Genomic DNA, 24,823 nt, shown 5'->3' with positions numbered 1-24,823 from the left:
CAGTTCCCGCATGACACCAGTTAAATATTGATGATCAAATCAGAATGGTGCAAGCGAGCGAGATTGTGACCTGTAGAAAGAGGCAAGGTTCAGTCCTGTGTCGTTCTCATCGTCTTGTATGTTGCTCAAACTCAAGGAAGTGTTACCTCTTTCTACAGTTAAATATACATTACGCAACGAGTTCTGATTTCTGTACCTCGACATTCTTCGATGAATCCAAACCATGCAAGTACTTTGGTACGCGCCTTCGCTAAACTGCTTCACAAGATATATTCGCGTTGTCATCAACCGGGTGACAGAACTTTCCAGAAAAATAAATGCGAGAGAAATGCGTTAGCATTAAGTGCCTTTTCCGGTCTATACTTGACTTTCGGGTATCCACTTTCGGTCCTATCTACCTTTCTTATCTATTTACATTACAGGCAATGATTTCCCTTGTAATGTTCGGCAAAAATGGAAGCTTCCGCGTTTATGTACATATTATGGTCAGCAAGTACTCTCATACAGTCTACTTTTTTTCTTAAACCGATTCTTTGAAGATGGCATTGAAGTTGAGCCATCTCATTTTCTCGGGTTGCAGACACCTCTGGAACTGTGATAACGTGTTTTATATGTGTAGTGTGTGGATATCTGGGCATTGTTTTCTTGTTATTTATTTCTTATTGTGCTAGTTACAAGTGTAAACTTTGGGGATGGGAACGTGTCAAGCTGTCTTATAGCTTTTTTCCCCATCTCCACATCCTAAGGATGAAATAAAATTGAATTGAAATTGAACTTTCAGTCCAGACCCGACTACCGGTTGTCCACTTCTAGTCTAAACCCGACTTCCGGTTGTCCACTTCTCGTTTATACTTGACTTCCGTATCGTCCTTCGGTTGTCCACTTCCGGTTGTCCACCTCTGGTCTATACTTGACTTCCGGTTTGACACTTTCAGTCACTATACGCAAGTCCAATTAATTATTCATTTAAAGGGAGCATGAAATGATTTTTGCGAATTCCGAGTACTCTGCCGGAAACGGTTCTCATTATTCCTAACTATCACACACACATATTATACTCTCAGACATACCGTATTCAGTGCACCGGGGGAGCAGTTACCACGCGAAAATAGCGGGGCGCGACCGCCGGATACATCCCTTCGAAGCGGGCTTACGTCATCAACGTCCAGTCCTCTCAGCCAATTGTGGACGACCTGGAGCACACACCCCGCGGGACCACGTGAGTGCATAGTTTCGGTTTGGACAACAACGACATCGAATATCTGCCGTCGAAATCAGTGGAAATATGGGGAAAGGCAAATTGTCAGCGATGGAGGAAGAGATTATGCGATGCACACAGCGTTCCGTACGCAGCAGCTCCCAAACGGCCACCGACAGAGACAATGTCTGACGAAGAAGACCAGAGAGGAAAGCTTGCTCCCGTAACTATGCTGAGAATCAACGGCTACATTACACTTCTGGTATGGTTCTGTGTCAACTCAACGAAAAGCAGATCATCAAGTGCTTTCGTAACCGACGACGTAACAAAAACGAACAGGTTATCGCACAAGACAACATCCACGGCAGCAGAGCAACATGCAATTTTGAAAGCTCTACGCCACGTCAGAAAATCCCAAGCCGGGACATGGGTAGTGTGCTCCGACTCCAGAGCGGCCCTCTACTCCATCCAAAAGCAGGACCCACAAGACCGTATTGTCTATAACGTCATGAAGGCGCACAGCGAAGCCTTAGGACACAATATATCACTCCAATTGATACCGTCTCACTGCGACATCTCCGTAAATGAATGCGTAGACAGAGCTGCAAAGGAAGCCCTTAGCAAAAGTAGGATATCTGCAATCCCCTTTACAAAGTCAGATGCCAAGAGCCTTCTCCGTAAAAGTACAGAAAGAACATCGCGCACAATATGGAAACAATCAATGAGACCAGAGGACTACCTTGCATCCATCGACCCTGAAGCAGACAGCATAATTCCAAATGGAATTGAACGATCAGTCTAAACAGCCATACATCGCACGCGACTTGGAGCGCTGTACACAGGAACTACAAGGCACAAGCAAAGGCTCTGCGACTCAGACCTTTGCAAACGATGCATAGTCCCAGAGGATACACACCACATGATCATGCACTACCCAGAATATAGCCAAGCCAGACTTAAACTCCAACAGACTCTAGCGGCACTGGACAACAGGCCTTTCTCCTTTTGCAAGATTACCGGAAGATGGCCCACAAGGCACCAACAATCCAAAGCACTGAAAGCGCTCTGCGCTTTCTTAAAAGACAGCGGTATAAAAGACCGCTTCTAAATTCCATCACTCCCAATTGTTATATTTTAGCGCGTAAGAACTGGAGCTGCAGGCGCCCTTAGGGCAGCCACCTAGCTCCAATACACCACAATCCAGTTAAACTTATCTTATCTTATCTGTGTCAACTATCAGATACGGTCTTAGCTCCAGGTCAAATTAGAACATATTTCATGGCGAAGTTTGCAAGCTTGCTTGCAAATTTTACAATTTCCTGGCGGAAGACCGTCCACGAATGGGCACATCCTCGGTGTATGATGTCATGGCCAGTTCGCCTCGAAGGCGGGTCGTATAGCAGCCGCTGTTCATGGCCGTGGTTAATATGGAACATTTTCGCTATTTGGAGGATTTTCAACTTCGTATGGTGAATGCATTAGTACAGATGATCAAATTCAAAATGACCGCCGGCTTCTAAGGGATCTGTGCCGACATATGTCTGAAAGCGTCTGAGGGAAACCCTCAGACAGGACAGTTGACACCGGGACGTCGAGGCTGGGTACATCGCAGCCTCGACGTGACATGGCCAGCACGTTAACTACACAGCCACGCGAGCTGGTAAGCTCTCGGGAGAAGCAAAGCAGCAGCACGCCGCACGACCCAGCAATCTCCAGTCACGTGACCGTTACATCACGGAGGAGGCGGTTGCTGCGACCGCTGAAGAAGGAGCCTGGAATCTTCAGACTTCAGACGCTCTTCCACCGACTACAGAATCTCCCCTCTCCCTCTTTATACCCCTTGGAGGAAGAAGTGGTGTGCCAAACATGTACGTTCTTCAGCGATTTCCAACTTGTCGTTATTCCATAACGCGCGTTTGCATCACATCGGCCGGTGATTCGCCACGAGCTCTGCGCGAGCCTACCAAAGCGGTTTTGGAGTGCGCGAGCTTTAAATATAACGATAACGAGCGCTGCGTGAAAGTTCAAGATGGGGGCCCAGCTGGGAACGCATGCTTAGCGACAAATAATCTCTACTCAGAAATTTTCTACGAAGCTATTAAAGCTATTTATTCATTGCTTCGTGTCAATCGCACTCGTTCGTTTACGGAAGACGCCGTCCCTCCCAGCACATTTCTGCGGTCCATCTACCTGACGATGAACTTTGTTGTCGCACCGAACTTATCTCGATGAGAAGAGACGTTTCTCCACCACCTACGCCTTAGCGTTGCATAGACCACGTCGCTTTTGTTCAAGATGCATCAACTAAACAATCCGACCTGCCCGGTTTGCGATGTAGCAGCAAGCAGACACGCCGCAATTCCTATATTGGACTGCCGACGGTATATCCCCCGTGCTACTCACTGACGGCACTTGCCAATTTGCGATGTATACAGCCTTTTCTTTGGCGACACTACTCGGCCGCATACAGCACAAGCACAGTGGAGTGTGATCAGAGCAGTAATCCAATCCCTGAGAGGCACGGAACACAGAGTGCAGCCTTTGAGAAAAAGTGAACCAGTGACAAATCACCAGGGCGATATTCCTTTCTCTTTCTCATGTTTTTGCTACTTTTTCCTTTCTTCGCTTTCTCGTCTTTTGTTTCTTCCAATAAACATATACTGTATCAGCCCAGCCTGAAAACTGGTCTGCGCAAGAAAAAGTTATTAGCGCTTGGATTCATTAGCCATAATATTGTTGCACAGTACGTATTCCAAAACTGTAGGGACTACTGAGGTGAGAGGGACTGGAATGCGGTTTTCTGAACTTACTTTTAGGATATTTATTTCTTACGTAGAGAGACCACACCAGCTGTCCGCGGGCAGGGTGCCACAATGAAGTGATTTTGTGAACCCATTAGCCACTATGTATCGAACAACAGCTGAGGAACATCCCTTCAACAAGGCCGGTGATAGGTGATCTACCCATGTCCCTTGTTCCTACCATATCCTTGTATATACAAGTTTGCGGATACCATTCCTATTAAAGGTTGCACCGTGTATTTCATTCTGTATCTCACGCGAAGTGTTCCGAACATTATCATCAGTTCAATATGCGTTAGGAAAGAGGGATTGGAAATACTCGTGGACTAAGTTCGCTCTTACACAATCAGATATAATAATACGACCTTCGCGAGTAATACGAATGCGTCTTTGTTTGAACTATTAACAGTTTTCAGATTATTTTTAAGCCAACAGATGATTTTTAAGCCAACATTCAGAGTTTCGTTTTTGAAACAGCGTCTTTCCTTCTGTCTGTCTATATATCTACGTGTCTCTTTAACATAACTTTCTTTTCCGTTTGCTAGAAAACGCAGAATCTTCTAAACCCGTTGACGTTGCAGTCTTACAACGACGCTGACCACGAGTTTTCCGTTGTCTGAAAATAGACGTATATCTATACGCAACGAACCATGAATAAAAAAATCAGTAACGTGCAGTTTAGCTTGGGTTCCCTGCTTCTTTTCATGTCTTTGCTTCGAGCAGGATTCGAGCCATGCTAGCGCGCAGTCTTCGGGTATGTCTTGGGGTCCCGCGAGCAGTGATTTCCCCAGAAATTCACTGCTGGGGGGGGGGGGGGCGAGCTTTCAGGGGGGGGGGTATGCTTGGTGAAGGTTGCACTTAAGGAATTTTCTTAGACACGGAAAGAATCATGGAACATTGGTGACATCGTTGCAGAGCTTTCCCGTTTTAGTTGTACATGTTACTACGTTAGAACGGAGTACATTAGAATACAGATTCATTATGAACGGCAGTTAAACATTAAGATGCATAATCACACGACGGACAAAGACTAGCACCTTGTCTCACGAAGCTCAATGAATACCTAGCACACAGATTGTACAAATGCATGGTACGATCATCTGCATGACTGTGGTCCTACCGCCCAAGTTTGACAGTACAGGATGTAATTCGCTGCACCGGACTCTCTACCAGAACGTGTTGGTGGCCGAGCTGGGTGGGGTCACCTGAGGAATTTCAGGGGGGGGGTTGCAAAAATGCAGAGGGGTTGTAGGGAAATCCCTGCCCGCGAGGCGCTGAAACCCGTCTAGTAGTGGCTGAGGCCAGGGACATCCCCATTGAGGTTCTCCGTACTCGGGAAACTGCACGCCACTATCTGCGTCTACGTGCCCATCATAACCGTTACACTCTGATTCGCAAGCTTCACGCTAGACGGAACGCGACGGTTCATGCTGCTGTGACATCATTCAGACCTCATATCCCCAAATTTATAGTCGACCAGACGGCACCCAAAGTGCCTCCATGGACGTTGCCATCACCGCCTGTCACTGTCTCCATCCCCGGCCTCAAGAACAACAAAAAGAACTATCCTGATTTTATTCTTAGGCAACTTACCCTTGACTTCATCGAGGCTCAATACCGCAACAGTACCGCTGTATACACGGATGGATCGTCGACCAGGGACACTTCATCTTCAGCCTTTGCCATTCCATCACAGTCTGTTACACGTGGATGTCGTCTATCTCACCGTACCTCATCGACATCCGCTGAACTTTATGCTATCTTGTTATTCTTGACATATGCGGAAGACTGTGAACCGCGGCACTGGGTAATTTACACAGACTCCAAAGCAGCTCTCCTGTGCATTAAAAACATGGGCATCCGCGGTTCCCTTGCCTCAGTGGTGATAGATATCCTGTGCGCCCCGAAGTCCCTACAAGATCGCTCCCACTACGTTGCCTTTCAGTGGGTTCCAGGGCATTGCGGAATAACTGGGAACCACGAGGCCGACGCCGACGCTGCCGCTGCCGCTGCCGCTGCACACCAACAACGACCTTCTATGCCCATTATACTCTCGAGAGGAGACAGAAGATCCCTCGTCAGGCATTTGTCCGATTCCTGGTCTACCCTACAGTGGCAACACGACATTCCAACTATGTCCTCTTTGGGAAATGTAGACCTAACGCTGTCATACCGGCTGCCTGCAAAGCTTCCTCGTCCTCTGAAGTCACTCATCCACAGGCTACGTCTGAATGTGGCCTTCACTCCGTCCTATCGATACCAGCTAGGCTGTGAGGCTAGCCCTATGTGCAACGAGTGTGGCGTACTTGCCAACGTTGAGCACATACTCCTCCGCTGCCGGACCTATGTCAACGAGAGGCGTACACTGCAGTCACAGCTTGCCACCCTTGGCTGCCGCCCCTTCAACTTGTCGACCATCCTCGGCCCTTGGGACACCGCGGCCGACTCCAAGGCGGTCTTACGTCACGTGGTTAACTTCTTTGAGGCGACAGGCCTAAAGGACTCACTATGACCCCAGCAGCGCCCTCGGACACTCCCACCACCACGATCACGTCCAGCATCGTCATCGCCACTTCGATCATTCCCGTCATCTCTCATCGTCATCACTCATCATTGTCACCACTCATATTAGACCCCTAGCTATGGGGTAGCGTTCCACTCCTAGAGTGGAAAACCTCCCCACTTCATCATCACAATATATGTTGTTGTTGTTGCATGTCTTTCCTTGACCTATACCCCTGAGATTCTTTTTCAACGTGTTGCTTGTTTCGCACTGCGAAACTTGACTGAACCGAAATACATCGCTGCAATATTTTAGGCTACTTGTGTGTGTAATGTGGAATAATTACGAGCAACAATAACAACCAACGACAAATGATGATTACATAGGGCGTTTTCCCACTTCGACTGCGGCACCCTGCCCCACGCATATGGGTTGATATGATTTCATGTGTTAGCATGACACGGTCGCGAACTACAAACAACAACAAATAAATAAATTGTGGCTATGACATGAGGCGATTCACCACTGGAGAGCAGTAGCAAGGTAAGCGCTCAGAGTTCGTTCAGTATAGGGCTGTGGCAGTTACAAAAGTCGATTAAGAGCCGAGCGCCGGTGCGCAAGATTGTGCCTGTCACACGGACGGTTGTTGAACCAAATGTTAATTGAACATGTGCGTAGTGCCATCAAGAGTGTAACGCTTCAACCTGTCAGGAAAGTATTGGATCTAATGCCGTCTGGGAAGTTGACAGTTTACACTTGGCGCTGCGCATATGTTCAACGGACATTGTCTTCAACGTCCATTGAAGACTGCCGGTGTGACATGGGTGTTGGATATACTGAACGGTCGGCTGTCGATGGCTTCTAGTTGACGCATAAGGGCGTGTCGTTTTCTCGTGTAGCGGTAACAATTGTGGTAGTTGAGGGGCACCAATAAGCTTCATATGAGTCGAAACTCGTTAATATGACCACGGCCGTTCCCTAAGATTTTGGTCATAAAGCGGATTCTCATATTAACAAACGTGTTACGAGTTGTGTCATAACCTTTACGTAAGCTTCGCAAAGTAGAAAATTACGTAAGCTGTTAAGAGAATACGAATAATGGGGCATTTGAAAAGAATATATAATACTTTTTTTTTTAAAGTCTGAGTCTGCAAAATTCTGGGAGTGGGATGCATGGTCGCTGCTTGAACGCATATCCGCTTCTTCATTCTGCCACTCAGCTCTGTTCGATTGCGCTTCTGAGACAAGGTCAGTGAATGATGAGGGACGTTCGGCTAGGGTTTGGCACGGCGGCACCGGCGCCAGCTTTCTTCCCTAGTACCGGGCGGAGGAAAAGTTTTCCGGCATGTTCTACAACCGTAAGTGACGATGCAGGCGATGTTACACGTCATCGCATGAATTCTGTGTTGTGTTCGACCTGCCTCTGTGAATATGAAAAATGCCTGTTGAAATAACTGCAGGAGACTGCGAAATAACTGAAAACAATCCTGAGAATAACTTATCCTTGCCACCACAGGATGCATTGAGCGAGGGCGCCCCCTGCGGGCTGCTCTTGTAAGCACGTCAGACGACCGAAAGCAGGCCCGCGTTTTGGTCGTTACAGGTCATGAGAACCTGGTCCAGTGACCAACGGTCATAGTAACGAAGGTAAATCACAAGTGTTCGCCCTTAGTTATGCGGGAAAATATCGGCATGCGAAGGCCATTGAGAGGAAACGGTTCCCGAGAAAAATTGTGATAAAGCGGGAATGTCGTATTAACGAGTGTCACATTAACGAGGTTCGACTGTAATGACACAGAAACTGTCTGTTGAAACAAGGTAAGTGTCCTGTCCGTCGGCCAGTGTGTTACTCACCGACGTTATGCTCAAAGTGTCTTGGACATAACTATAACCTACTGCAATCCTGTTGAAAATTTTCAATGTGCCGCATTATTTGCTCTGTCATACTAGGTTTTCTAAACATATACAGGGTGTCCCAGCTAAATGCGGACATATTTCTTAAAATATATATATATATATATATAGAAGGGCACTCCTTAGGAGGGCATTAGCTAACTCCTAAGGCAATGTCCTAATTAACTTCCAATAATGAACTTTGTAATTATAAAAGCCACGAAGTTGTCCCAATGAGAACATCTGGTCCCTTTGGTCACCTGAGCTGTTTTCAGGACAAAAATCCGTTCGATAGATCGTCCGCAAAACAATCGTGAAGGAACACAGTTTTTTCTTTATTTTGTTCGTTGCGTATCTTCGGAGACGCGTATTTCCTTCACCCCCAATGTGAGAGGGTGAAAGAGCACACTATCGCCTCTTGTGTCATGGGAAAACGTTAAAAGAAAACAGCAAATGCAACCCAATATAAGGGCAGTTCCGATAGAGTCATCCGATACATTTGTTTTTGTTTTGTTTCCGCAAGTTAAAGCTCGTCTTCAACGCCTGAGGCGGCACTGTGCTCCTTCACCCTCTCACATTGGGGGTGAAGGAAAGACGCCGGTATCAGGTGACCAAAGGGACCAGATGTTCTCAATGGGACAGCTTCGTAGCCTTTATAATTAAAAAGTTATTTATTGAAAGTTGGTTAAGACATTGCCTTAGGCGTTTGCTAATGCCCTCCTAAGGAGTGCCCTTCAGCCTATGCTATAACGCAACTGATTTCATTTCGGAAAAAGTGAGATATTAGTTGGGACACCCTGTATATGTATGTAGGTTAGTTATGAAAGAAACAGGCGGAGTTGGAAGCATCCTTCTTTCAAATGTACGTCAGTCGGATAGGCTGGATTGAATTCGAATTAAAAATAATATGGAGGTTGTAGCTCCGCAAGTCTGAAGTCGGCTAGTCCAGCACATATGAACCCCAGTGATACTGCCCAACTCTCACGCGTTTCTCTCCCGTGCCTTTCCAGCGCACAGCGTCACAACAGAGCATGCAGAAGCGTATATTGAAGCGGGCCTGGTTAACGACGGCAAGGCGGCAGATGCACGAGACGGCGCAGTGAAATTGTTATGTGAACCTATGAGTAACGGTAAGTTTTCAGTTCTGAGTCTCTTTTGTAAAAGTAAGGCATTTTGCTTTGTCTCGATTGATATGCGGACAACGCATAGAACATGGTGGGAACGGTATCTGAAACTGCAAGTGGCGCACTCCAGCAGTGAAACGTCCGGTGCCATCATCATTACATATTTGTTGCTGTTCAAACTGAAATTCATATTTGAAATTAGATCCTTCTCACACCTACCGGAATTTACGACTCAGTGGTAATACTCGTATCTACCCTTTCTTCCACTCAGCTTCCAACCTTCTGAGTCTTCCCCAATTTTCTATAACTTTCGTTATGGTGCAGATTGGGACACAAGTTTACGGAACACTGGGTTATCGCATTTTTCTATTGCAGGTACACAGTATCAACAAACAGGAACGGACTTCCATAGTATGAGATGGCTAGAATAGCTGGTCACCTGTTTCTTATTCGACCTCTCCATGATATCTAGCACGAGGGCACTCGGATGAAGAAATAGGCCAGTGCCGTGTTCCGTAAATGTCCCAAGGTGTATACTTCACGACCTCTTCTATGTCAAACTGGTTGAAGTCCAAGTCAGCGATTCGTTGCAATTGGAAATGCATGCAGTATTGGTATTCGCAGTGTCATATGGAAACATACGCCTCTACGAATCTTCGTATGGACTGTAGTAACGGATAGTAACGGAGATGTGTCCCCGCCAACCAGCAAAGCTCCTGGTTATCTGGAAAGCTGGGCGTCGTGAGACTTGTGTTTGCCCCCTATGTTTGATTGTCTCATCCACCATACAACGTTAGTTTGCCTAGATCTGCCGGTCCGTGGGGTCACCTCACAACTCACTCACGGCTGTGAGGCAATCACAGGATAGATAGAAGGGAACAACTTCGAGATGATGTATTCAGGTAGAGCTTTACCTACTTCAGTGATGGCTGACCAACATTCCCCCTGGTCCAACCTGGGATAGCTGTACCGCACTAGTCTGCGTCTCTTGACGTCGCCCCAAGCATCGAGTGGAGGGTCGCCGTGACGGCAAAGGAAGTGATTGCCTGGCTACTCTCATTTCGTATATCGAATAGCAGACCAAGGCAGAGACCAAGAACACTTCACGGCTGGAAACGCGTGTCGCATAGAAGGCACCCTGATATTCCTGGAACGCCTTTTCGTTGAAACAATGAAACACAACTGATAGGCATAACGAAGCGGTCGGGTTCCCAACCTCCTTTCATCGGACTGACAACGATTGGGTGTGAAAAATTTGTCGCGCGCTATCCTCTGGGAGCTCCGTAGAGCATGATGTTCGGCTATTTTTTCCGATGGGATAGCTCCTCAATATCCCTGTGATTTATCATTAATTTGAGTAAATTCGGCACGCTCTTCACACGGGTGCGGTAAAAAAGTGACATTTCCTTCGCAAATTTCAGAGTTCAATTTTTTATTATAATTCAGTGACACGTTTTCTGGGACACCCTGTATGACAGTAGCGGGTTTTACTATATCGTACGCTATCGCCTTTGCGTACGTAAGGGATAGCATTGGTGGCTCTGCGCACTCGCAATACATAAACAGACCTTACGATATACTAAAACTCACTATTGAAAGTAGTGATACCGCGTGTGCTGAAAATATCTGTAGTGACCGCGTTTCCTGGTAGGACAGCATGGAGCCACGTCCCGACTGAAATCCACTACGTGGAAGGTAGGAATGACAGCAAGGAAACTCAAAGATTCAAAACAAAATTATGAAGTCGTGTGCCTGGCCTAAAGCTATTAACATCCCTTCTGAGCTGGGCCAGCATTGAGTAGACGAAGGTACAGAGGTCATTGCGAATTTATTTAGAAAATTAATGTAGTCCCTACCAAGTTTCATAAGGCAGTGCTCGGCAGGTAATATGAAGCTTGCCCTTGCAAAAAAAAAAAAGAGAGCTTAATTTCGATTTTGAAACGGTTTCTAAGACACTTAGGCTGTCCATATGTCATAACAAAAATACAATAAAACAATATAGTACTTCGGTGCTGTCTAACTTGTGGTGACGGAGGCCGCTATTAGACATCCTGCGCTATCCAGGAGATAGCGGATGATTGTTTCCACGAAGCAACGCAATACTTTGTTGCGCATTTTAACATTTCCTCTTTTCCTCACAGATACACTGATACGCTCACTAGGGATCAAGGCTGGCTCCCTCAACCATCCACCTGTTGAGGAGAGATCTCTGACGGTTGGAATTGGGTCTAAGGAAATCAACTACACAACTCTTTCTGGGAATTGCGAGTGCGATGCAGAGAAGTCTTGTTCCTACCGCTTCTCGTTACTCATTCCAGGCAAGTAGTGGAGTTACTTAATTGGAGTTGCTGCAGTCTGTTTCGTCGCTCTTTGTGGTTCCTGGTGTCACCCGTCTCGTTATTTTGCCATTGCTTGTGCTTATGATATCATGTTTTTGTGTGTTTTTTTTAAAATCCAGTTCAATTGTTTTATTTCCCATTCCGCGATGGGTGGGGCCGGGGAAAAAGACACAACGTGCAGCTTCCTCTTGCCTTTACTTGTTCTTGCCTTCGATTTTTTATTTTTTTTGTACTGCACATCTTCAGGGAGACACCCAATCGTTTTGTGAACTACTTCATTCGTAGTCGCATCACTCATCTAATCTCTCACATATACCGCACCCCAGCGGTGAAACATTGGATGTGGTCAACATAGTACTGAGTACTGCCTTGTGATTTGTGAAGTGAGTGGTGACGTTTTAGAGCTCGGATTAGCGGGAGAACAACAACAACAATAAATGAAGGAATAGTGATGACGACATGGGATGGGATGGGAGCGGGCGAAAAATATTACTAAAGTCGGGAATAAGCGGGGCAGGAAACGCTAAAAAAATCGGGACACTTTCCGGGACACCATACCCATCTCTCAGTATGTCAAAACTGCTTTTATTAGCTTTAGATTATTTTTAACTTGTTTTGTATCACCGAAACCGAGGGTTTTGTGATACAGCCACAGCGATTTCCCGAGACCTTCCCGTTAACAGCTACCTCTTAAGTGCCACTCCGGAGTCGGGAAAACAGTGTTTATTTTATTTAGTCCATGAAAAGAAGGTGTCTCAAGGACTCTATACGCGAAATTTCAATCCTGTTTACGAACGCTGTGCATTTCTGTCAATTTTTGAACATCTGCTGAGCCTCCACAAGTTTCGATGACGCGAGTAGCGGGTGACGTAATCATAAGCCTACAAATTGCAACGATGTCATGTTCTGAAGAGGGCACTCGTCTCCTAGCAACGACGCCAGCGTCCGGGTCACGTGGTGAAGTCACGTGACCTTGATCAAATGCGGGTAAATGAGAGAGATGTCTTCTCTCTCCATGTGTTTTCCCGAAGGTCGGAGAGGTCGGAGGTGTCGGAGGATATGCCACGTAGGGTTCCGCTAAAGGAGTGCAAAAAGTGAGCCCCCCGGAAGACGCGAAGGGCAACAACGTTGCCAGATGAGAGCCGTGCCCTTCGTCGGAGCCTGACATGACGCAACAGTTCTCAAAAATAAAAATTAATTTTCTTTAGCTTTCGCGTCACGTAGAGCCAAATATTTTGCAGGAACGTAAAGTGAGACAAGAAGATTTCAGTAACATAACTATGGTAGGATTCTGAAGACACGAGACTTAGTCCGTGCCACCTTAAAACCGCGGCCAAAAAAGGCGTCTGCTTCGATGCCACCGCTGCCGGCACCACGGAGAAACTGGCTGTGACGTCAAAAGCTGACGACCTTGGGCACTGTGGGGCTAGCTTGGTGCCGCCTTGGAGTGAGCAAAGGATGTAAGTATGGTGGCTAGATGAATTTCATCTAGCCACCATAATGTAAGTGACATCAGCCCGCTTGAAGGGGGGGGGGGGGGGTCTGGCAGGCGCTCGACGCTTCTTCTTCTACTTCTTTTTTTCTTTTTTGCGCCTGTACTGCGCCCGCGTTGAATGCAATATGGTAAAACTAGGATATATTTCGGATAATAGTCCTCCTTGCAAGCCGTTCTCCAGTGAGAACTCAGATGTTTTTAAATTCCTTCATGAATCCCTTAATCGCAAAATTAAGATAAATCAAGCTTGATTACTACGGTACGTCGAGGGTTCGGAAAACTGCGTCGACGAGTTTCTCGTGTGACAAAATAACCAGCGCGGGTGCGCACAAAGAGGTCTCACGACCAAGGATCAACAACGATAAGAAGGCATTTGTGCACGCATTAGTGCTGACATAATGATTACGTCATCTTACTGAGATCGTTCGTAGAGCTTAGTAGCAAAAAATGTTACAGAAAGTGCATTTATTACCGAAAGTGCATTGTTACCATCTTTATGCCATCAGTGTGAAATGGCATCAGTGTTTTCTTTCTTTGTCTTCATAGTACGTGCTGACCCAGGACCAGAACCTTCTCCTTCGCAGAGACTGACGAGAGAGAACGACACACTTACTGGTTGCTCTGTGTCCCCTCGCCCGCTGCGGAATGTCACACTCATGCTACAGGTAATTCGTAGCTTTCATAATGTGGCTTTTTGTACCCATCTGTGCACCGATTTTCCACTCTGCTCGACCCAGTACGACATCCTACACAGCGGTCTGTGACCAATTCAGTTTTAACGCTCTTCAGCGAGACAGGTCTCATGCACAGCCTGTGAACTCAAGTCTTGTCATCTCATTCGGCAGGGCCCCACCCTCATCTCTCACCCTCATACACATTATCCTAATCTTGTTTAAATCTTATTTGTCTGTAATCTAGCTCATCCTTATTCTTTCACCTTTTGTTAGTTTATCCTTGATTTCCTAGTTATTTTATCTTTATTTTTATTGCGGAATAGCAAGCCGGCATACCGTTTGGCTGACTTGAAACACCATGCAAAACCCGCTAATGGAACTACATACTGTTGGATCGGTGGCCGCTTGGGCCCGAAATGGCTCTGTGCAACCTTTGCTGCAACGGCCCCATTCGCTGCGAGATCGACCTATAGGGGGCGACACCGTCACCTTTCTAGTGCGGATAACACGCCGGCCGATGTTAGGCGTTGATGGTTCTTTTCCGTAATTCTTCTGTATATTCACCGGAATATCACTTGTGCCGCGGTGGTACGATACTGTTCGCTTCCCCAATGCTCCACCTACTGCACTGAACGCGGAATGAATGTGTAAAAGCAGGCGACGCGAGGAAGCTATCCACACTACTATAGTTCATCGTTTCTCCGCAGCGCGCAGCTGCTTTTCGGCATTTTTCGGCAAATGCCGAAAACGCGGAATCCTACTCGGAGAGTGTCACGACCCCTTTCACTTAGTCAATAGATAATATGGAGCAGCTCTAGTGAATATGGAAAGCACGAGAGGTGGTATAACGCGCGATGCTTGAGTCTTGTCTTCCAGTCTTCTTTCCAATTGTCTCTTCTTCGCAATCAGTAATGATATGTGTTCTTTTTTACAGGCGTTTCATTCGCCGCATTAATGAACTTCATTTTATTCAGGTCCCGCAGAGCAGCTACTCCCTCCGCGGTTGTTGCACGGATGACAAGGCTTACGCCACAGTTACCTTCGACGATAACGATGAGCCAATCGGTGTTTACCAATGCAGCAGAACAGACGGTAAGATTTACAGCACGTACAACGAAAATTGAGTGCAAACCCTTGACCTAACATTTGCTTTTGGCTAGTTTTCGGGTAAGTAGGAGAAGAAATCGTGCATCAGGGTTAAAAAGCATCGCAATTAAGTTTCGGTTTTTTGAGTAGTACCGGGCCGTCTGTATGATGCTCGGAAATTTGAGCACACCATCTTACGAAAGGAAGAGCAATAACGTTAATGACCATTGACAGAATGGCGTAAATGCAGGCTAGCTGGTGGATAAATTCCATGATAGGCAAGCCTGAGCGATGGGAAAGACACGTAAACAGCCTTCGTGTTTGTGTTTGTTTACGTGTCTTGCCCATCGCTCAGGCTTGCCTATCATGGAACGTTAATGGCGTGCAGCTTTCACTTCCCCTTCTTAGCATTGTGCATCACTTCATCATCAGGACACATCTCATCCTGTCCATTGTGCCTTGGGGTAGTGGGCCGCACCTCATGTGGCGAATTTCCCCATTCATTATCATTAATTTACCTGTTGTTGTTTTATTTCATTGATCTAAGTAAGGGGTCCCAAACTCAAATCGAGTTGCTGGCCGCGTTCGTATTAGACTATACCTTGTGGAGGGCCACAAAAATGTCCGCACTTACAATAAAACACCATAGTATACCATAAAATGAAGACATGTACCAGAGGCGCAGAGTTTTCATTTTCCCGGGGGGGGGGGGGGAAGGCAAGGGCGCACCGCGAAGTAAGTACTCTGCCGCGGGGGGGGGGGGGGGGGGGGCTTTGTTTATTAAAAAAAAAGTAAGGAAAGGTAAGGCAGATGGATGTCCGCTTGTTATTCCAAAAAAAAAAGGGGGGGAAGACAAGAGAGGCAAAGAAAAAAGAAAGCAAAAGAAAACAAAAAGAAGGAAAGAAAAATGAAGAACACAAAACTAAAGCTGAAGAATCACACACTCTGGCGGGATCCTATGATGTATGCAGAACTGGTATAGAAATAAGAGGGAGGAATAACAGAAAAAATAAATAAAAAACAGAGAGAACGTAAACAGTGAACATGTGCACAACTGAAGGCATTACGCCTTTGAAAACAGTGCAAAAGGAACAAAATGCATTGAATCCTCGGTGTTTGACCCGAAATGCGCGCAATATAATGAATATGGTCAATGAGATGGAGCAGTGGGAATTGAACCCGCTCCCAACGGATATGCGTTCCGAAGATCCTACCGTTACACCTCACTGGCGGCTGCTGGTACCTTTTCGTCTGCTTCGTTTCATTGATCTGATTGCTTTGGGCGAAATTCAGGGCTATGTGTTGTGTCATCCTCTGTTTCTTCGCCTCACCTTCTACTGTGATAATGGGTATGGTGGGCGGATACATATTTTACAAATTGCAAGATGCATTTTTGGAGTTCGTGCCTCTTCGCTCTTATGACCCGGGCGCGTCCAGCCCCAAAGGTTGGTGTCAGTCTCTTAGCGGGACTTCCCGGGGGAGGCCCCCCCCCCCCCCAGTTCATGTTCCGGGGGGGGGGCAAGGCCCCCCCCCGCAGTCGGCGCCTATGACATGTACTAAAAGAGGAGTGCTGGACGGTGTGCATGCACTTCATTAGTGCATTAGTCATCATTTATCATTGTTGTTGTTGTTGTCATTAGTGAAGTACTCTACTTGACACCCTGAGAGAAACTTGTAAGCTATGCTTCAAAGTGGGGAACTGAAAAAATGAAAAATTAGAAAAATACGTGGTACTTCACAAACGATTATGACTGTACTGGAACTTATCTCCTAACGACGTATTGTATTGAGCCATTCCCTATACAGCGAGCTGATTCTAAAGACACTGGATGGTTTAGGACTTGTTACATTAATACTACTCGTAAAAAGTTAAAATACCATAGCCCTTGCACATAGCTGTTCCTTTCTAATCTCGCACGGATGACAACGATTTGCGCTCTAAGGAGATTGCTGTAGCCGTAACTTGTTGTTGAGGTTGATGAGCAAAAGAAGGGCTTACGCACACACATCCACCTAAAATGAACAAGAGTAGCACTACGCCAAGCAAGGGCAAAAACAATACTGGAAAATTAGATTTTTTTCCTAATTATTACTTGAAATTTTTAATGGGGCAGTTTCCTTCTGTCGGCGATCAGAGGACTGACCGCAGTCAGCAGTCGGCCTTGTCAGCGATCCTGTCAGCGATCGCGGGCCCCGTGTGTGAGGTTCCTGATCTAAGTTAGCAATAACTGATAGCATTCCACACGAACAGATTAACTTCACAGACGGACAGCCATCAAAGCACACACACATACACACACACATACACACACACATACACACACACATACACGCACATGCACACACACACATACACACACATGCACACACACACACACGCACACACACACACGCACACACACACACGCACACACACACACGCACACACACACACGCACACACACGCACGCACACACACGCACGCACACACACACACGCACACACATACACGCGCACACATACACGCGCACACATACACGCGCACACATACACGCGCACACATACACGCGCACACATACACGCGCACACATACACGCGCACACATACACGCGCACACATACACGCGCACACATACACGCGCACACATACACGCGCACACATACACGCGCACACATACACGCACACACACGCACACATACACATAAATGGGATGATGATGTGGTGGGTCATTATCCGCCGTTATGGCGGTACACTGCCCCATTGCACTTGTGGAAGGGATGAGCAGCTTCCCTTTCCGAATTGCATTTACTGCAGTCCAGGTGATGTTCATCACGATATTCAACAAACAACTTTATTTTCGACCTTGGAGAGTGGGGAGTTTCATCGCCACAGGCGATACTCTACCCCATTGCTGGATGGAATGGGGGGAATAAAATAACGAGCCCCTTCACAATAACGATCGAAGTCCCCCTATCGAATGTCTAGGATGTCTCCCTATCGAAATTGCTTGGTCCCTGGCCCAATCCAGCCCAGCAACGCTCTGCGCTCAAAGCTCTTCTGACATCACGATATTCAAAGACGACATACGCGACATTAAAGGTCGGAGGCAGACGAACACGTTGCAGTGAATCAGCTGGAAGATAGTGGGCTGGCTAGCTTCGAGGCAGAGGAAATCATAGGCTTCTGCCGGTGCGATGGGACAATGGCAGCTCATTATAGTGAGGTTTAGTGCATCGCAAGCTATTGTCTTTGCGTACGTAAGGGATAGCGTGGTGGTTCTGCGCAGTGCGTGGAGCCCTAGCTCTTTATGGTTTGCGCGTACGCAGAACCGCCTACGCTATATGCCTTACGTACCCAAAGGCGACAGTGTATACGGTGCACTAAAGCACATTGATAGAAAGTTTGAGTGCATCGTACGCAATCGCCCTTGCGTATGTAAGGGATGGCGTTGATGGTTCTACACACGCGCAAAATATAAAGAGAGCTTCACGCAGCGCGCAGGACCACCACGCTATCCATTACGTACGCAAAGGCAATAGCGTACGGTACACTAAAACTCTCTAATATTACGAAATGAAAGCGTTGCGTCGACAACAAAAACGCGCAGACATATTACATCTCAAACATGGCAAAACAAATGCAGAAAACGTGTGAGCGGGGTTTTTAAATCGGCAACCTCAGTGACAACAGATCGCCCTTTGAAGGGAAGCTGAAGTGTCAAGCGTAGGGATGCTTTACTTGAGTTATTCTTAAGGTGATTTGTTGTTTACCAAACTAATTATGCAGTGTTTGGTAGCGCACTTCAGTGACGATCAGGGAGTACATGAATTACACGGTCTTGACATATTCAGAGAGTGAGGCCATTAACATTTGACTGCGAAGGCTGCTAGTTTCGGAATCGGGATCATGTTTCTCGTCGAGTTCGGTCTCCTTTCTGCTCAGTGCTTGCCAGCTGCGCACTGTTCTTTGACTTCAAACGCACATGTCACGAACGATTGATGTTGTCGCTGTGACTTCCACAGCTGCACACGCAACGCTGATCTAAGTTATTCATTCGTGTAATATCTAATCATCTTCCTGTAGAGAAAATCGGCCTAATTGAAAATCGCACTACGTGAAGCATTGCGGTGTTCGTTTCATAAACACATTTCCATATACGATTGTCACTTTAAAGAAGCGTCTCTGTTTCATAAAGGTAGAATACACGCGTTCTTTTCCTCTAAGCCATGCAGCGCCGTGCACTGCACACAGGTCAACGCGGTGGACTATATGTTCGTCCGTCTATGACAATCTCGTTATTCAGATTAATACACAAGTTTGTGTAACAATGATTAAATATCAAGCTGTCCGTAGCCACAGTAGATGTCATTTCCCGTCGCACACTTGGACTCATGATGCAAAAAGCATGTGATGCTCGTGCAGCTCCTTATTGTGTCGTTCAAGAGTATTGTGGACTATATTACAGATTAGCAAATTGTCTTGCTGAAAGCTGCCGCAGCAACTGCTAAAAAATATTTATCGTTACAGTTGCCCAAGTTACGAAGCACCAGGAGCCACGCACCAGGAATAAGAAGGCTCCCACGTGGGATACAACAAGCACCCTCGTGCTCGTAGTGTTAGGTTTCATCATTCCGATAACGGTTTTACTACTTCCGATAAAGTCGCCACGCTTGAAGAATCTTCTGCGTGCTTTTGAGCAACTCCCATATCCGCAGCAAGCGACGGAAGGCTCATTTAGATTTGACTTGGTTAGTCGTCAAGGTGACCACAATGATAAAGACACAAAATTTGATACTTTGGACGGAAAGGCCGCACGATTTTGTGAACGTGACCACAATGATAACCACACAGATTCTGTTACCTTGGCTGGAACCATCGTGCGGTTCCTACGAGCATGTGGCGCGAAGTGCCGGAACAATGCCGCATAGACTGGGACGAAGTGGCATAGCTCCGAAGGTTTCTTACTTGCTTCCTTATTGCAAGAATTGTAACCCCAGGGGACCTGGGAAGAACTTAGCCCTATCCAGTACAGAGTTGAACTTACTTCCACACAACTCTGCATTTGTTCCAGCATGTAGCTCGTAAAAGAAACGACATACATGGATCTGGAGTAACTGCACAGGGCAGTTTATGTTACACTACGCAAGGCGCAAAAATTCCTGTCCATTCCTGGACTATAAATTGCTCAAACCCCGTCAGCACACTGACACAAAAAGTGTCCCATAACAATATCTTTGAAAACAAATTTGGGCGAGCTGAGTCGTGACCTAGCCGTAGTATTTTACACGAAAACGTCACGTCCTCCATTTCCTTTGCTCCTTTGCGAGATTTTGGAAGAAATACCAGTGTTTATTCAGTTATTCATTCCATTCATTAGTCATTTATTAATACCAAGAACATTTAAGTCGGTGCGCGCCGCATCCCATCGCTGCTGCGCCTGTGGTTCCCTAGCGGGCTCCTGCACGGTGCTGATCCCCCGCAAGGTACACGTACCCTTATATTTCCGTCTCTCTCGCACGCGCCAGCAACACTCAGAGATTGCATCAGCCGCCGCAATTTAGCGTGTTAGTTAGAATCTAATATCCTTGTCACACGAGCAGCGCTAATCGCCCACATCATCATCATCCAATGTATGTATGCGTGTGCGCGCGCAGCGCTAACCGCGGTTAAGGCACCCCGCAGTCACACAGCCGACCGAACGGAGGTTACGCCGCAACCGCGGTTATGAGAAACCGAGCGTGTCAACTTCAGTTTCGCGAGGTAACCACGGTTTCGCGATTCCGATTTTCCGACGTCAATACGCGTGCAATGACATTTCCCTCAAATAATCATGCGCGTACCGTGTATTGAATGATTGTCATTGTGCCCTTTTCCTGTCACGATAAACAATATAATCTCAATATACCTGGCGCTTGTGTCACAATCACGTGACCACAGGTAACATGTCACAAACTGCAATGTGACAACAACAAACCGTGGTTCAAAATAACCGCGGTTTTGTCTGGTAACGGCGATCAAGCGTACCCGCGGTTAAGACTGCTCGTGTGACAAGGGTCGCATCAGCTATCTGGGTTTAGCCAGGTACCCACTGAGTTATCGAGTCATGAAATTCGGCATAATTTTGACGTGGCTACCAAACCGTCAAAACGCACGAATATTGAAGTTTTGATGCAGGCGTCTTCGGAGGGAAAAAGAAGCTGTCAGTATAATAAAGAAGATAAGATCTGTATAGGAAATAGGAAGACACATTGCAGCTTAAAATGTGTAACCAAACTACTGAAACTTGATGTATATAAGTAACGATACATTATGTATGCAACAGTAAGAACATGTACATTTTTGCATTTCAGTTTACATTACGGACGGTGCAATTGAAGCATAAAAAGATGTGGATAGAAATACCTGCATTTGTCTTTATTTTTGCCTTGTTTTTTGTAACTAGCATAAGGTCCTTTTGAAGCTATTTCTGGACTCCTGCACTGGTCCAGACAATGTATCCGTACATAAATTACTTGCTGAGAACGCATTTTTCTTTTGAGTACAACAGTTGCTCCAGTGTACAGTGTTGTACAGTGATAGCAAGCCCGTCCCAAAGTTGTTTCCTGAGAGCGGCCGATCTCAAGGCCATCTGTTCGTTCTGTGATCTTTTCTTTATGTTACCCGTAGAGACTGTTATTTGTAGATTTACTTTATCTGTAGAGACCGTTATCTGTAGATTTATTTTATCTGTAGAGACTGTTATCTGTAGATTCTGCCCTCTGTAGATTGATGTCCGGAAGCTCCGGAACCCTTTTGAAGCCAGACCAATAAACTGCTCTGAGCCATCCTCTGGGCATGAAGTCACGTCTGCTTGCACCCCCCCCCCCCCTGCCTGAGGTATGCTTGATTCCCGACAAGAACGGAATACAACATTAACCTTACGACGAAGCCAAGCCTGTAAGGTACCGAAAATAAGTATTCCAGTTAGAGCACTGCACGGGCCGACTTTTCCGGGCCCGACCCGGCCCGGGCGCATCGAAAAACGGCCCGGCCCGACCCGGGCCCGGACCTTCATATTTTTATGCGGCCCGGCCCGGCCCGGTGACCCAGTGACTAGAGCCCGGCCCGGCCCGGCGTCTAAGCAAATAGAGCCCGACCCGGCCCGGCCCGGTGACCCGGCGAGTAGATCCCGGCCTAGTATTTCCAGCCGCGACGTACGCGTTTCCTGCGATTATCAAACAAATTTATAAGTAAATTTATAAGGAGAGAAGACAAACATACAAGTGATGGCGGTTTAACACCGTAACCGCACGAGACCAAATTAAATCCAGAACGCACGGGGCGTTATCGTTACACTGTCAAGATTTTGCGGAGATAGAGCATGCTGTCGACAAACTGCTTCTCCCAGTCCCTATCCCTCTCACCAAGCTTTGCCAAAGTGATTGTGAAATATGTGAGGAGCAATGTAAAGTGGCTTGGAGAATGTTCTAGAGGGTCGAATCATATGCATAATGCAGTACCCTTTGCTTGTCTTTGGAAAATATGCACAGGAATGACGGAAGCGCATGATGATATGAACTAATGCATCTCCAATGTGTGGAATTAGCTGCGTGGCCCGGCCGGGCCTGACTCTCGGGAACATATTTGTCGGCCCGGGCCCGGCCCGGCCCGGCCCGGCCCGGCCCGGCCCGCGGTGGTGGCGTATTTTAACGGCCCGGGCCCGGCCCGGCCCGCGGTGCTGGCGTATTTTGTCGGCCCGGGCTCGGCCCGGCCCGGAGCGCACAGCCAATAACAAGCCCAGCCCGGCCCGCGGGCCGGGTCGGGCCCGGGCCGGGTCGGGGGCCCGGGCCCGTGCAGTGCTCTAATTCCAGTTACCGAGTACCAGGCGAAAAAGTAACTGCAAAGAGTACCATATGCTGAACCTGGAAAAAGTATTCGAGTGAAATACCACTTACTAACAAAAGTAACTGGTTACTTTCAGGATACTGTCAAGTTGCAATTTGTGAAATTTACTGCCGAACAAACAAACAAAGCGAAGACAGAAGTTCACTGTACTCTTCGGTGCACCCCAAACGCGTACGAACTGCGATAGCATTGCTGCAGACGACGGGCGGTACCTGCGCTGTGACAGAATATGATATGCGTGCAGCACAACGGTTGCATAGGTTGCAATGGGCCTCGTGCAGAAATACGGGTTTCGCCTGCAAACGCGTTCACTGTACTCTTTGGTGCGCATTTCTGAACACCTGTAGAGAGAGGACGACACACGCACGACCGAAAAGTGAATATAAACCTATCGAAACTTCAGCGAAAAGCTTGCACATTCTAAAGTTCAAATGTCAAACAACTACTCTGAAATCGCTACAGTTTTTCTTCAATCGAATTTTCGATGACTGCATGTCCAGGAACGTAGTAGGAAACCGACAGTCTGTCAACAATTCCATCACACCGCGCCATCTGTCGAGGACGCGTGTAATACAGGCGCTTCAACTCGCTAATCCCGCGAAAACGAAAGTGGCAGTGGGCATCTGTGACCACTTTCTACGTCGAGAATGTCGATCCTCATGATCCTGAATGCTCGAACTCCGCGTTCTAGAACTATCGCTCGCACATAACTTCTGTTCGTACGATAGTATGTCGGAAAGTGCGTGCGTCGTAGTAAGATTCCTCGTCCACAGATTTACCGGAGTCACCGCCGTCCTCGCCAGTAGCTGACCGTGCCGGGAACACGGACTGGTTGGTGAAATTTACATGTATCAGGGCGAAGCACTTGCGTTTTCATAGTGCCATCCTCGCGACACTGCAATAAACTGGTGTCGGAGGCGCTCCCCTTCTTTGGATCCAGGACTGCCTGAGCGACCGCTTCTTGTTTGTTCGGACCACTGAGGAGGACACTGACCCCCACCCTGTTTGCCGAGGCGTTCCTCAAGGAAATGTGCTCAGATCCCTGCTCTTCAGTGTCATCATGGCCTCTCTTCCTGCACTGCTGCCCCACCACACGCGTCTCACGCTATATGCCGACGACATCTGCTTATGGACATCTGCCGCTCGCCGCGACACCATTCAGCATCGACTGCAGGGAGGCTTAGATATTATCGTCGCGTATCTCGCCGACCGCGGTCTCTCCGTTCACCCAGCAAGACTGTGGCCATGGTGTTCATTCGTCGATCATTCACGAGGTTCCCGCTCGTCCTTGAAGGTTCACCACTGCCATTTGTCCCGTACTGCAAGTATCTGGTGCTCGACCGTGACCTTTCCTGGTCTCGCCACATTAAGACTCTCACCACCAAGATCAACAGCTACGTGGCAGTTCTTCGTTGCCTCGCTGGTTTGCGATGGGGCCCGTCCTTCTCTGACCTCCGTCGCGTCCACCAATCCCTCGTGCTGGGTTCTCTCCGGTGTAGCCTTCCCATCTTGCATGGTATCAGCCGGAGCAGAAATCGATCTCCTCTTTAGCCAAGCCAGGAGCCTCCGCGTCTGCTTGGGAGTCCCTTCGACCACCGAGACATACTCTGTCCTAGCCGAGGCACGCGAACTGCCGACCGATGTCCTGCGCGACGGCGCTACCCTCCGCGTTCTCGCACGGTACCTTACTCGGCACCTCTTCACTACCTTCTCCACGTACGTCGACGAAGACTGCCCGGCCTCTGACTTCGGTCGTGCTCTCGTTCGCCTCAAAGGGTCCGTCCCTGCACAGCTCTCCCTACCCTCGCACGCCCCTGCAATGTGAACGCGTGCAAGACCCGAGATCT

At 47.5% G+C, this 24,823-nt stretch overlaps 1 protein-coding gene across 1 annotated transcript in view; it reads left to right on the top strand.

The window, feature by feature from the left end:
• LOC135385503 (uncharacterized) overlaps positions 1–21,918 on the top strand; it is a 34,046-nt gene extending 12,128 nt beyond the window's left edge. The window contains exons 2-6 of the mRNA XM_064614853.1: positions 9,406–9,525; positions 11,661–11,837; positions 13,900–14,018; positions 15,002–15,119; positions 19,620–21,918. Coding sequence (XP_064470923.1) covers positions 9,406–9,525; positions 11,661–11,837; positions 13,900–14,018; positions 15,002–15,119; positions 19,620–20,020 — 935 coding nt within the window. The 3' untranslated portion in view covers positions 20,021–21,918. The remainder of the gene's footprint in view (positions 1–9,405; positions 9,526–11,660; positions 11,838–13,899; positions 14,019–15,001; positions 15,120–19,619) is intronic.
• The last annotated feature ends 2,905 nt before the right edge of the window (positions 21,919–24,823 follow it).

The sequence above is a fragment of the Ornithodoros turicata genome, chromosome 2 (assembly GCF_037126465.1).
Source record: "Ornithodoros turicata isolate Travis chromosome 2, ASM3712646v1, whole genome shotgun sequence".
In the NCBI taxonomy this organism is placed as follows: Eukaryota; Metazoa; Arthropoda; class Arachnida; order Ixodida; family Argasidae; genus Ornithodoros; species Ornithodoros turicata.
This window is presented reverse-complemented; position numbering and strand designations above follow the sequence as displayed.